Source organism: Somniosus microcephalus, chromosome 22, assembly GCF_052327205.1.
Source record: "Somniosus microcephalus isolate GS21.2 chromosome 22, FLI_Smic_1.0, whole genome shotgun sequence".
In the NCBI taxonomy this organism is placed as follows: Eukaryota; Metazoa; Chordata; class Chondrichthyes; order Squaliformes; family Somniosidae; genus Somniosus; species Somniosus microcephalus.
In genome coordinates, this window is record NC_141008.1 from 12842155 (window position 1) to 12854275 (window position 12121).

At 45.6% G+C, this 12121-nt stretch overlaps 1 protein-coding gene across 1 annotated transcript in view; it reads right to left on the reverse strand.

Moving 5' to 3' along the window:
• Window positions 1–7: 7 nt before the first annotated feature.
• LOC147102034 (zinc finger ZZ-type and EF-hand domain-containing protein 1-like) overlaps window positions 8–12121 on the reverse strand; it is a 58417-nt gene continuing 46303 nt past the window's right edge. The window contains exons 6-8 of the mRNA XM_085964187.1: window positions 11108–11318; window positions 10335–10451; window positions 8–2142 (exon numbers count right to left, since the gene is read on the reverse strand). Of these exons, the coding sequence (XP_085820313.1) occupies window positions 1953–2142; window positions 10335–10451; window positions 11108–11318 (518 nt within the window). The 3' untranslated portion in view covers window positions 8–1952. The remainder of the gene's footprint in view (window positions 2143–10334; window positions 10452–11107; window positions 11319–12121) is intronic.

The following is a 12121-nucleotide window of genomic DNA, read 5'->3' on the forward strand; positions in this document are numbered from 1 at the left end:
CCAAACAAAAAGAGGGCAATAACCCCAGGACCATGTGCAGAGCTCCTGAGAAATTCTCATCCACTTCGCCCGAACAGTTGAGGCTACTTCAATGGGAACGGGGCAATATCATTCGTCCAATATCAGTCTGATTTTGTCCAACTGTTTGATAAGGTGCTCAATAATAGACCAGTAATTAGCTCCTTGAACGGCTCGGATGCAATTAATCTGCCTTGGATTTACATCGAACTTAGTGCCAACACTATCGCAGTGAGGACACTCTTTCAGAGCGGGTAATGGCAAAGAGATCTCAACAATGAGGGGTGTAGTTGGGTTCTCTGAGCCAATTAGTGCTGGCTCAGACGACCAAGAATCCACAGCGCTGAGATTTGGAGTTTTATACCAGATATTTTTCTCAGACCAAATACGACATTGGCCATCTACAACATTAAGGCATTTTAATGTTAAGCACATGGTTTTTCCCAAATCTATTAAGCTAGGCCATACTTCTGTGATGTATGGAGACTGCAGGAAGCAGAATTTGAATGACTTTAAGGTTGAGGATGAGACAGTAATTACAACAGTGGAGAGCGTGATTGAAATTTACATTATACAGTGAAGCATGAATAATGAACAATTGATATGACAAATACTTAAATTTCACATTACTCAATTCGCACATTGCACCTTCTTTTAATTAAAGCATCAATGGAGAACATTATAACCATCCAGCCGCATGTACCTGGCTCTCAATTCTCTAATAAAAAACCTCCTAAATGGGGGTTGAGTGTTACATTTTCTGAGGCCCATTAATGTAATAATTTCTCCAAGGTGAATGGACATGATCACTGAGTGATTAATCAGACACAGCCACAATGTTATAACCACCATTAGAAATGAAAAAGCCCCTTTTATGTTTGCGCGCCTTGAGATTATTTTTTAATAAAGCACCATTCACAACCTTAGGGTGCCCTAAAGTGTTTTGCAGCGAATTCAAAGGTACTTTTGAGGTGGAGTCACTGTTGTAATGTAGAAAACGCAGCAGCCAATTTGTGCACAGCAAGATCCCACAATCAACAAAGTGACCATGACCAGATAATCTGTTTTGGTAGTGTTAGGCGAGGGATAAATATTGCCCAGGACACCGAGGAGAACTTCTATGGGATCTTTTACATCCACCCGAGGAGGGCAGACGGAGCTTCGATTTAACATCTCACCCTAAAGACAGCACCTCTGACAGTGCAGCACTCCCTCAGCACTGCACTGGAGTGTCAGCCTAGATTTTATGCTCAAGTCCCTGGAGTGGGACTTGAACCCACAACCTCTGACTCAGAGGCGAGAGTGCTGCCCACTGAGCCACAGCTGACACTCAAAGGTAGGCCATTGCTAATTCATGATTACTACAGTAATAGCAGCACATACTTAGCTGGTCTGGCAAGTACTGAAGATTAAATCTTCAAATGCACAGGAGGGAACACACACTCTAGCATACTAAATGAACAACAATAAGTGAGTAGCAGTGAGGGAGATAGGTCTGGCAGCTCTATTACAGGAAACTTTGGTTTATCCGGAGGTTAACTGTCCGGAATGCTCGAACCACCGGCAAAATTTAGGAGTCGGTTCAGTAAGTTTTTTTTCTTTTCGTTGCTTTTTTTTCCACTAGTCAGGCTCTGCAAAGTCTAGCTAAAGCTGTTGCTTAGCTACAGAGACGCTTGCAAGCTACAGCCGACTGTTTCGAAGCTGTTGCTAAGCAACAGGGTTTGTTGCTAGATACGGAGCTCAAAAGCTTCTGTATGTTTTAACATTAGCGCTGGTTTGTCCGGCAGTTTTGATGGGACAGCAACAGCTCGGTCCCGTCGGTGCCGGATAGCACAAAGTTTCCTGTAATCAGCTCAGTGGAGTAGGCTCAATGGATGATCTCAATGAAAGACCTTTTCACTGTATAAAGAATATTTTATTGAACAAAATGCACATTAAGACTGACCATATTTCTGAAGCTGGTTTAGTCGTACAGATGCCATTGCAGCGAGGAGTGGGGATGCCTCGTACTCTATGTCTAGGTGGTCACTGATGGTCAAAAGCGATGTCATCACTTTGGCAATGCTTCCTCTGGCCAAAGCAAAAGCCAGGAGCGTCAACTCTGCTTCAGGACTAGCACAGCAACTGAAACGGCAAACGAATATTGCTCAACAATAAATTAAGACAAGATTGCTGGGGGGTGGGGGGGGGGGGGGGGGGGGGAGGTGGAAAGACGACTACTTCAAATAGCTTCTTGTACATGCAGGTCATGGAATACATCGCCACTCCGCAACTTTCTCAATGCAACCAAGTATTCCTAAAGTAATCAAAATAAAACATTCCGAAATACTGCACTCATCAAATATTCACAAGGATTTGTATACATTTTCAACAAATGGTGTTACAAATATGAACAAAATCCAGGTGTGCTAGTGATAGAGAGGTATTCTTTTAAAACACTTAACATATGCATTTGGATTTAGCTAAATGGGGTCTAATTTATCTCATATGGCAATGAATCAAAATTGGATCCATTTTCTATGGTACAAAATCCTCCCGAATCCTGCACTAATTTTATATTCTGTGTTTTGGGTAATGGAATTGCCTTACTGCTGTCGAAGAGGGGCCATCATCTGAGGCACTCAAAAGAATGCACACCACATTTTGTACAGCAGCTAACTCGTGCCTAATCAGGGCATTTGGCACAGTTAGTCACACTTTCACGTTCTCGACAAATCTATTCCAAATTCATCCTCAGTCCAATCACAAAAATCATAAAATTCCAACTGTACTAGAATACTCAATATGGCATTCAATTAGGATACAGTAGTGTACCGGTTATGTTACTGGACTAGTAATCCCGAGGCCTGGACCAGCAATCCCGAGGCCTGGACCAGCAATCCCGAGGCCTGGACCAGCAATCCGAGGCCTGGACCAGCAATCCCGAGGCCTGGACCAGCAATCCCGAGGCCTGGACCAGCAATCCCGAGGCCTGGACCAGCAATCCCGAGGCCTGGACCAGCAATCCCGAGGCCTGACTAGTAATCCCGAGGCCTGGACTAGCAATCCTGAGGCCTGGACTAGTAATCCTGAGGCCGTGAGTTCAAATCCCACCATTGCAGTTTGAAAATTTGAACTGAGTTTTAAAAATCTGGAAACAAAAAACTGGGTTCAGTAAATGTGACCACGAAGCTGTCGGATTGTCGTAAAAACCCAACTGACTCACAAAGGAAACCTAGCGCCCTTACCCAGTCTGGCCTATATGTGACTCTCAACTTCCCTTTGAAGTGGCCTAACAAGCCACTCAGTTTTATTCACACCAGTGTCAAACGTGGTTCAGCGGGTCAGCACTCTCGCCTTTAAGTCAGAAGGTTGTGAGTTCAAGGCCCGCTCTGGAAACTTGAGCACATAATCTAGGCTGACACTCCAGTCCAGTACTGAGGGAGTGCTGCACTGTCGGAGGTGCTGCCTTTCGGATGAGACAATAAACCGAGGCCCCGTCTGCCCTCTCAGGTGGACGTAAAAGATCCCATGGCACTATTTCGAAGAAGAGCAGGGGAGTTCAGTTATCCCGTGTACTGGGCAATATTTATCCAATCAACATGGGCGGGGCATGGTGGCATAGTGGTTAGCACTGTTGCCTCACAGCGCCAGGGACCCGGGTTCAAATCTGGCCTCGGGCGACTGTCTGTGTGGAGTTTGCACATTCTCCCCGTGTCTGCGTGGGTTTCCTCCGGGTGCTCCGGTTTCCTCCCACAGTCCAAAGATGTGCAGGTTAGGTTGATTTGGCTATGATAAATTGACCCTTAGTGTTAGGGGATTAAATACATGGGGTTACAGGGATAGGGTGGGATATGTGTCGGTGCAGGCTCGATGGGCCGAAATGGCCTCTATCTGCACTGTAGATTCTGTGATAACAAAAACTGCTCATCTGGTCATTATTACATTGCTATTTGTGGGAGCTTGCTGTGCGTAATTGGCTGCCACGTTTCCTACACTACAACTAGTATCAGTAATGGTGACCATGAAACTTGACAGACTGTCGTAAAAACCCATCTGGTTCACTAATGTCCTTTAGGGAAGGAAATCTGCCGTCCTTACCTGGTCTGGCCGATGTGACTCCAGACCCACAGCAATGTGGTCGACTCTTAACTGCCCTCTGAAATGGCCTAGCAAGCCACTCAGTTGTAACTAACCGCTACAAGAAACAATAATGAGAATAAAACCGGATGGACCATCCGGCATCGACCTCGGCACCGACTAAAGGCACGTCAACCTTCCACCCAGCCCAGTCAACCCTGCAAAGTCCTCCTCACCAACATTTGGAAAGTTATGCCAAAATTGGGAGAGCTGTCCCACAGACTAGACAAGCAACAGCCTGACAGTCATACTCACAGAATCATACCTTTCAGCCAATGTCCCAAACTCCTCCATCACCATCCCTGGGTATGTCCTGTCCCACCAGGGGTGGCGGCACAGTGGTATACAGTTGGGAAGGAGTGGCCCTGGGAGTCCTCAACATTGACTCCGGACCCCATGAAGTCACATGGCTTCAGGTCAAGGAAACCTCGTGCTGATTACCACCTACCGCCCTCCCTCAGCTGATGAATCAGTACTCCTTCATGTTGAACACCACTTGGAAGAAGGACTGAGAGTAACAAGGGCACAGAATGTACTCTGGGTGGGGGACTTCAATGTCCATCACCAAGAGTGGTAGCACCACTACTGACCGAGCTGGCCAAGTCCTGAAGGACATAGCTGCCAATCTGGGCCTGCGACATGTGGTGAGAGAACCAACACGAGGTAAAAACGTACTTGACCTCGTCCTCACCAATCTACCTGTCACAGATGCATCTGTCCATGACAGTATTGGTAGCAGTGACCACCGCACAGTCATTGTGGAGACGAAGTCCCGTCTTCACACTGAGGACAGCCTCCATTGTGTTGTGTGGCGCTACCACCGTGCTAAATGGGATAGATTCAGAACAGATCTAGCAGCTCAAAATTGGGCATCCATGAGGCGCTGTGGGCCATCAGCAGCAGCAGAATTGTATTCCACCACAATCTGTAACCTCATGGCCCGGCATATCCTTCACTCTACCATTACCATCAAGCCAGGGGACCAACCCTGGTTCAATAAGGAGTGTAGAAGAGCGTGCCAGGAGCAGCACCAGGCGTACCTAAAAATGAGGTGCCAACCTGGGGAAGCTGCAATACAGGATTACATGCATGCTAAAAAGTAGAAGGAACATGCTATAGACAGGGCTAAGCGATCCCACAATCAACAAATTAGATCAAAGCTGTGCAGTCTTGCCACATCTAGCCGTGAATGGTGGTAGACCATTAAACAACTAACCGGAGGAGGAGGCTCCATAAATGTCCTCATCCTCAATGATGGTGGAGCCCAGCACGTGAGTGCAAAAGACCAGGCTGAAGCATTTGCAACAATCTTGAGCCAGAAGTGCCGAGTGGATGATCCATAGCGGCCTCCTCCCGAGGTCCCCACCATCACAGAAGTCAGTCTTCAGCCAATTTGATTCACTCCACGTGATATCAAGAAACAGCTGAGCGCACTGGATACTGCAAAGGCTGTGGGCCCCAACATCATCCCGGCTATCGTGCTGAAGACTTGTGCTCCAGAACTAGCTGTGCCTCTAGCCAAGCTGTTCCAGTACAGCTACAACACTGACATCTATCCAACAATGTGGAAAACTGCCCAGGTATGTCCTGTCCACAAAAAGCAGGACAAATCCAATCCGGACAATTACCGTCCCATCAGTCTACTCTCAATCATCAGCAAAGTGATGGAAGGTGTCGTCGACAGTGCGATCAAGCGGCACTTACTCACCAATAACCTGCTCACTGATGCCCAGTTTGGTTCTGTCAGGAACACTCGGCTCCAGACCTCATTACAGCCTTGGCCCAAACATGGACAAAGGAGCTGAATTCCAGAGGTGAGGTGAGTGTGACTGCCTTTGACATCAAGGCAGCATTTGACCGAGTGTGGCATCAAGGAGCCCTAGTAAAACTGAAGTCAATGGGAATCAGGGGGAAAATCTTCACTGGCTGGAGTCATACCTAGCACAAAGGAAGATGGTTGTGGTGGTTGGAGGTCAATCATCTCAGCCCCAGGGCATCGCTGCAGGAGTTCCTCAGGGCAGTGTCCTAGTTCCTCAGGGCAGTGTCCTAGGCCCAACCATCTTCAGCTGCTTCATCAATGACCTTCCCTCCAACATAAGGTCAGAAATGAGGATGGTCGCTGATGACTGCACAGTGATCAGTGCCATTCACAACTCCTCAGATAGTGAAACAGTCCATGCCCGCATGCAACAAGACCTGGAAAACGTTCATGCTTGGGCTGATAAGTGGCAGGTAACATTCGCGCCACACAAGTGCCAGGCAATGACCATCTCCAACAAGCGAGAGTCTAACCACCGCCCCATGACATTCAATGGCATTACCATCACCGAATCCCCCACCATCAACATCCTGGGGGGGTCATCATTGACTAGAAACTTAACTGGACCAGCCAAATAAACACTGGCAACAAGAACAGGTCAGAAGCTAGATATTATGCAGCAGCTGTCTCACCTCCCGACTCCCCAAAGTCTTTCCACCATCTACACGGCATAAGTAACAAGTGATGGAATACTCGCCACTTGCCTGGATGAGTGCAGCTCCAACAACACTCAAGAACCTCAACACCATCCAGGACAAAGCAGCCTGCTGGATTGGCACCCCATCCACCACCTTAAACCTTCACTCCCTGCACCACTGGCGTACCGTGACTGCAGTGTGTACCACCTACAAGATGCACTGCAGCAACTCGCCAAGGCTTCTTTGGCAGCACCTCCCAAACCTGCGACCTCTACCACCTAGAAGGACAAGGGCAGCAGGCGCATGGGAACACCACCACCTCCAAGTTCCCCTCCAAGTCACACACCATCCTGACTTAGAAGTATATCGCTGATCCTTCATCGTCGCTGGGTCAAAATCCTGGAACTGCCTACTTAACAGTACTGTGGGAGCACCTTCACCACACGGACTGCAGCGGTTCAAGAAGGTGGTCACCGCCACCTTCTCGAGGGCAATTAGGGATGGGTGATAAATGCTGGCCTTGCCAGTGACGCCCACATCCCATGGATTAATTAAGAAAGGGAAAATAGAATACGAGAGTAAGCTTGCAGGGAACATAAAAACTGACTGTAAAAGCTTTTATAGATATGTGAAGAGAAAAAGATTGGTGAAGTCAAGCGTAGGTCCCTTGCAGTCAGAATCAGGGGAATTTATACTGGGGAACAAAGAAATGGCAGACCAACTAAATACATATTTTGGTTCTGTCTTCACAAAGCAGGACACAAATAACCTCCCAGAGATGCCAGGGAACATAGGGTCTGATGAAAGGGTGGAACTGAAAGAAATCAGTATTTGTAGGGAAATGGTGTTAGGAAAATTGATGGGACTGAAGGCCGATAAATCCCCAGGGCACTTAAGGAAGTGGCCCTAGAAATAGTAGATGCATTGCTGGTCATCTTTCAGAACTCGATAGACTCTGGAACAGTACCCCTGGATTGGAGGGTAGCTAATGTTACCCCACTATTCAAAAAAGGTGGTAGAGAAAAAGCGGGGAATTATAGACCGGTAAGCCTGACATCAGTAGTGGGGAAAATGCTAGAGTCCATTATAAAAGATGTAATAGCAGAGCACTTGGAAAGCAGTGACAGGATCGGACAAAGTCAACATGGATTTACAAAAGGTAAATCATGCTTGACTAATCTACTGGAATTTTTTGAGGATGTAACTGGTAAAATAGATAAGGGAGAACCAGTGGATGTGGTGTATTTGGACTTTCAGAAGGCTTTCGATAAGGTCCCACATAAGAGATTAGCGTGCAAAATTAAGGCACATGGGATTGGGGGCAAGGTATTGACTTGGATAGAGAACTGGTTGGCGGACAGAAAGCAAAGAGTTGGAATAAACGGGTCATTTTCCGAGTGGCAGGCAGTGACTAGTGGGGTACCGCAAGGATTGGTCCTAGGACCCCAGCTGTTCACAATATATATTAATGATCTGGACGAGGGAATTGGATGTAATATCTCCAAATTTGCAGACGACACAAAGCTGGGTGGGAGGGTATGCTGTGAGGAGGATGTCGTGAAACTCCAGTACGATTTGGACAGGTTGGGTGATTGGGCAGAAACATGGCAAATGCACTATAATGTGGATAAATGTGAGGTTATCCACTTTGGTGGCAAAAACAGGAAGGCAGATTATTTGAATGGCAATAGATTGGGAGAAGGGGAAGTGCAGAGAGACCTGGGTGTTCTTGTGCACCAGTCGCTGAAGGTAAGCATGCAGGTGCAGCAGGCGGTTAAGAAGGCAAATGGTATGTTGGCCTTCGTAGGTCTACAATTCAAAAGTACTTCATTGTACTGGCTGGTCAAGAACCTCATTGGCTGTAAAGTGCTTTGGGACGTGAAAGGCACCAGTCTTTACTATTCAAATGGTTCAAGAAGGCAGCCCACCACCACCTACTTAGGGCATTAAATGCCAGTGCTGTTCACATCCAGAGAATGAATAACTTTAAAAATGGACAAAGCTCATAAATTATGTAGCCTTGACAGAGTGAAAAGTTTCAGAATAATGCCTGAACTATATCGAAAGCCAAACTGGTATCTCAGGCTGCTAGGTTGCTGTGCGGTGCCAACTTAAGTGTACAATTGGAAAACTCTAGATATAGAGGCATTTTCTTCTAGGATCAAAGTTTAGTGTCCATCTCCAGCTCAAAAAAAGTATTAAATTGGTTCCATTTTTCTTGAAGGGATCTTGTCAAATGAGCGAAGAGAGGAAATTTCCATTTATTTTGAAATGGTCGAGCCCAATTTCCTCAATGCAGCCCTCAGTTACATATTACTGTTAAAGCAACTTTTCAAGATATCTTACTTTTACAGTAAGACATGGTTGTATTACTGGGCCATCTTATCACACAAAAGTGTAATTGAGGACCCTGGAAAAATGCTGCAGTCAGTACATTACAAAGTTAGAGAAGAGAAACACAAACAATGGACTTGTAAACATTTTTTTTTAATATATAAAAGAGTGGGTTGCAGCAGGGCACCAACCCCCTGCCTTCTGCCCTTCACACATCCTTTCAATGTTACACCTCCCTCCTGCCAACAGGACAACCAATCTGCTCCTAGACCACCACGACTTGGCCTTCTGAGAGATCGGGTGACGGGACCCCTTCCTCAATCCTCCCTCCTTCTCCAGTAAAATGACAGGCTTCCACGCGGCACCTTTTTGTACAATATGGTTCAATTCATCAGCTGAGCAGGATTAAGACATCAAAACTGCATTGTCCCACCCTGCATTACTGGTACAATAAATCCAGGTATAAATGAAGCAAGCAGAGGTGATGTTATGCATTATTTCAAAACTGTTCCATAGACCTTGATGTACATAAAAAGATACCATTCCATGAATCAGTGACTTGTTCTGGGCTACATTTCTACAGCCGCCACCGGTCCTCAGCAACTCTTCATGCACACGCCTGGCCATGGGGTATCCGAGAGTTAGTTGACAGAGCCAGACTTCTTCCAGCAGGGGGTTACTGGATTGCAATCCAGAATGTGGTCAATTTCCCCTCTTTAACCCAGAGGCAGAGGTACATTGTTGTACTCCTCCCCCACTACAAAACAACAGGCCAGGGATCGAAGCTAAAGCCTTCGCACTCAGCAACACATCGTTGAGGCCTCTTAACTACAAACATCAAGCAACTGCCTTGAGGTTTTCACATAACAATCTTCGATGTGGTATCAACTGAGGACTACAGCTTTTTTTTTAATAAAAAGGACAGTCACCAATACCATCACAGAGAGGGATAAGTAAGATTTATGTCTGAAGTTGCTTCATTTGGATATCCACTATAGCCATGAAGGTCACAAAAAAGGTCTTGTTGGGACCAATTGCGATTATGGAAGTTATAATAAGCTAATAAACACACAACAACTTGCATTTATACAGCAACTTTAACAAAGTATGGGCCGCCCAAGGTGCTTCACAGAAGCAATTATCAAACAAAATTTGACACCGAGCCACATAAAGGAGGAGAAAGAGGTAGAGGTTTAGGGAGGGAATTTCAGAGCTTAGGGCCTCGACATCAAGGCACGGCCGCCAATGGTGGGGCAAAGGACATGAGGGAGACACAACAGGCCAGATTTAGAGTAACGCAAAGCTCTCGGAGGTTTACAAAACTGACGGGAGTTATTAGCATTGCATTCTATTCATCACTTCAAATTCTGACAGCAGGTCCTATACTATCCAAACACACAATTTACCCTGCAATCCTGATGAGGAAACTGTCCACTTTCTCTAGAACGTTTGACGACATGAAGTTGGGCAGCTCTGTGGATCCGGCGGTGAGGGACAGGGGTGGCATGTGCTGCAGTGCTTTTCTGAAAAAAGGGAAAAGCAGCAAGTTATTCTTCTGACATCAGTGCTGTTGGCGCCACAACTGACCACTCTGAGAAAAAAAGTACTCTGCACCAATTCATACTGACAATAAATCAGTCATTCATGAAAGAAAGACTTATGAAATAATACTGAGCGGCCTACGGGTGGCGCTGTAAAGGGAGAGTATAAATACTCGGGCACGGGCCCAGCTTGCGCAGGACATACTCAACAGAAACTAGTGAAGGACACAACTAGACCTCCATGTTGTAAAACAGTTGATTAAAGTTTTGTTTAACGCTTAGACCAAGTGCCTAGTACAGGAAACTCTTTTATCCAGCACCGACGGGACCGGTGTGGTACCGGTTTATCAAAAAGTCCGGAGTAAAAGGTACGAGAGCCAGGCGTCCCTGTTGCTTAGCAACAGGTGCAGGAACCCCGGTTACACAGCCACAGATCCAGGAACGGCCACTAATATGAAGTAAAACTTACCTGAACCAACTCCTGAATTTTGCCGGTTAACAGATTTCCGGTTATTTTAGGTGCCGGTAAATTGAGAGTTTCCTGTAGTTTTCTTACGTCACATACTACGTGAGATTGGGAATTACCCATCCCTGGCTCAATTAGAAACGTTTTGAACGTAGGAATTAGAACGACTTACTGTGTTATTCGTAGGACATTTTGTGCCAGGTCGGGGTTGGTTTCTATGGAAGCAGTCACCAACGTTGTTAGTAAGCTCAAGTACCAAATCGCAGAAGCATCAGACACCGACACTCCGGGTTTCTTCACTACCTGATATCCCATAGTCTTAAGTCCATGAATCCTTGTGTCACAGCCGTCACCGTGACAACGTTTAATATTTATCTGTACAACTTATTAAAAAAACAAAAGAAAGTCACTCTGCTGTCTCCTTGCCCTCTAGATCCTACTTTGTATAACTAATTTTAAAATAATCTTTACCTAACTAACAATTTTATGAAAATGTATGGGCTAATAAATTAAGAAATCTCAATAACTTTGCACATTAATATAGCATTCATTTCAGTTATGTGATATATATAATTAGAACTTTGGAGAGACACCAATAGTAATTAAGAAAATATTTCAGGTCACCTGTCCTGCACATTGTTCTTAGTATGCGGACCATACCATGATCATGTTTTGCCAAGCATGTAGGAATATTAGGTCTGAGTACACATTTCTCAGTGTGTATAACCTTTAGGCCCCAACCACCCACCATATTCATGCCCATGAACTTCCTCCCTGACCCTACACAGCCCCTTTGACATCGTCAGGTCCAATCCCCACTACTTTCCCCATGGTCAGTCTGTCTTAATGTTCCTGTCTTAAAAGTATTCAAGTATAAATTTGTTGCTTCTTAAAATGAATGGACAGAAACTCATGGGCTGGAGGCATGAAATTTCCAAATGAGTGTTCCTGGCTTATAGAAGTGGAAGGTATCCCCTTTAGTGCACGGAGTTTGCGGATTGATACTGTAAGGAAAGGGGTAATCAGACGGACTTGCAGTGCGCCAATATAATACTGCTCTTTATATTGTAGCAATGTTCGCTTTTTGCCTTTGTAAGTAGGGAAGTATGATTCTTAAATTTAATATCATAAAATAGATAGAAGTAAACAGCAATTTAAGGTTGTAACCACCGGTTTAATGAGAAAA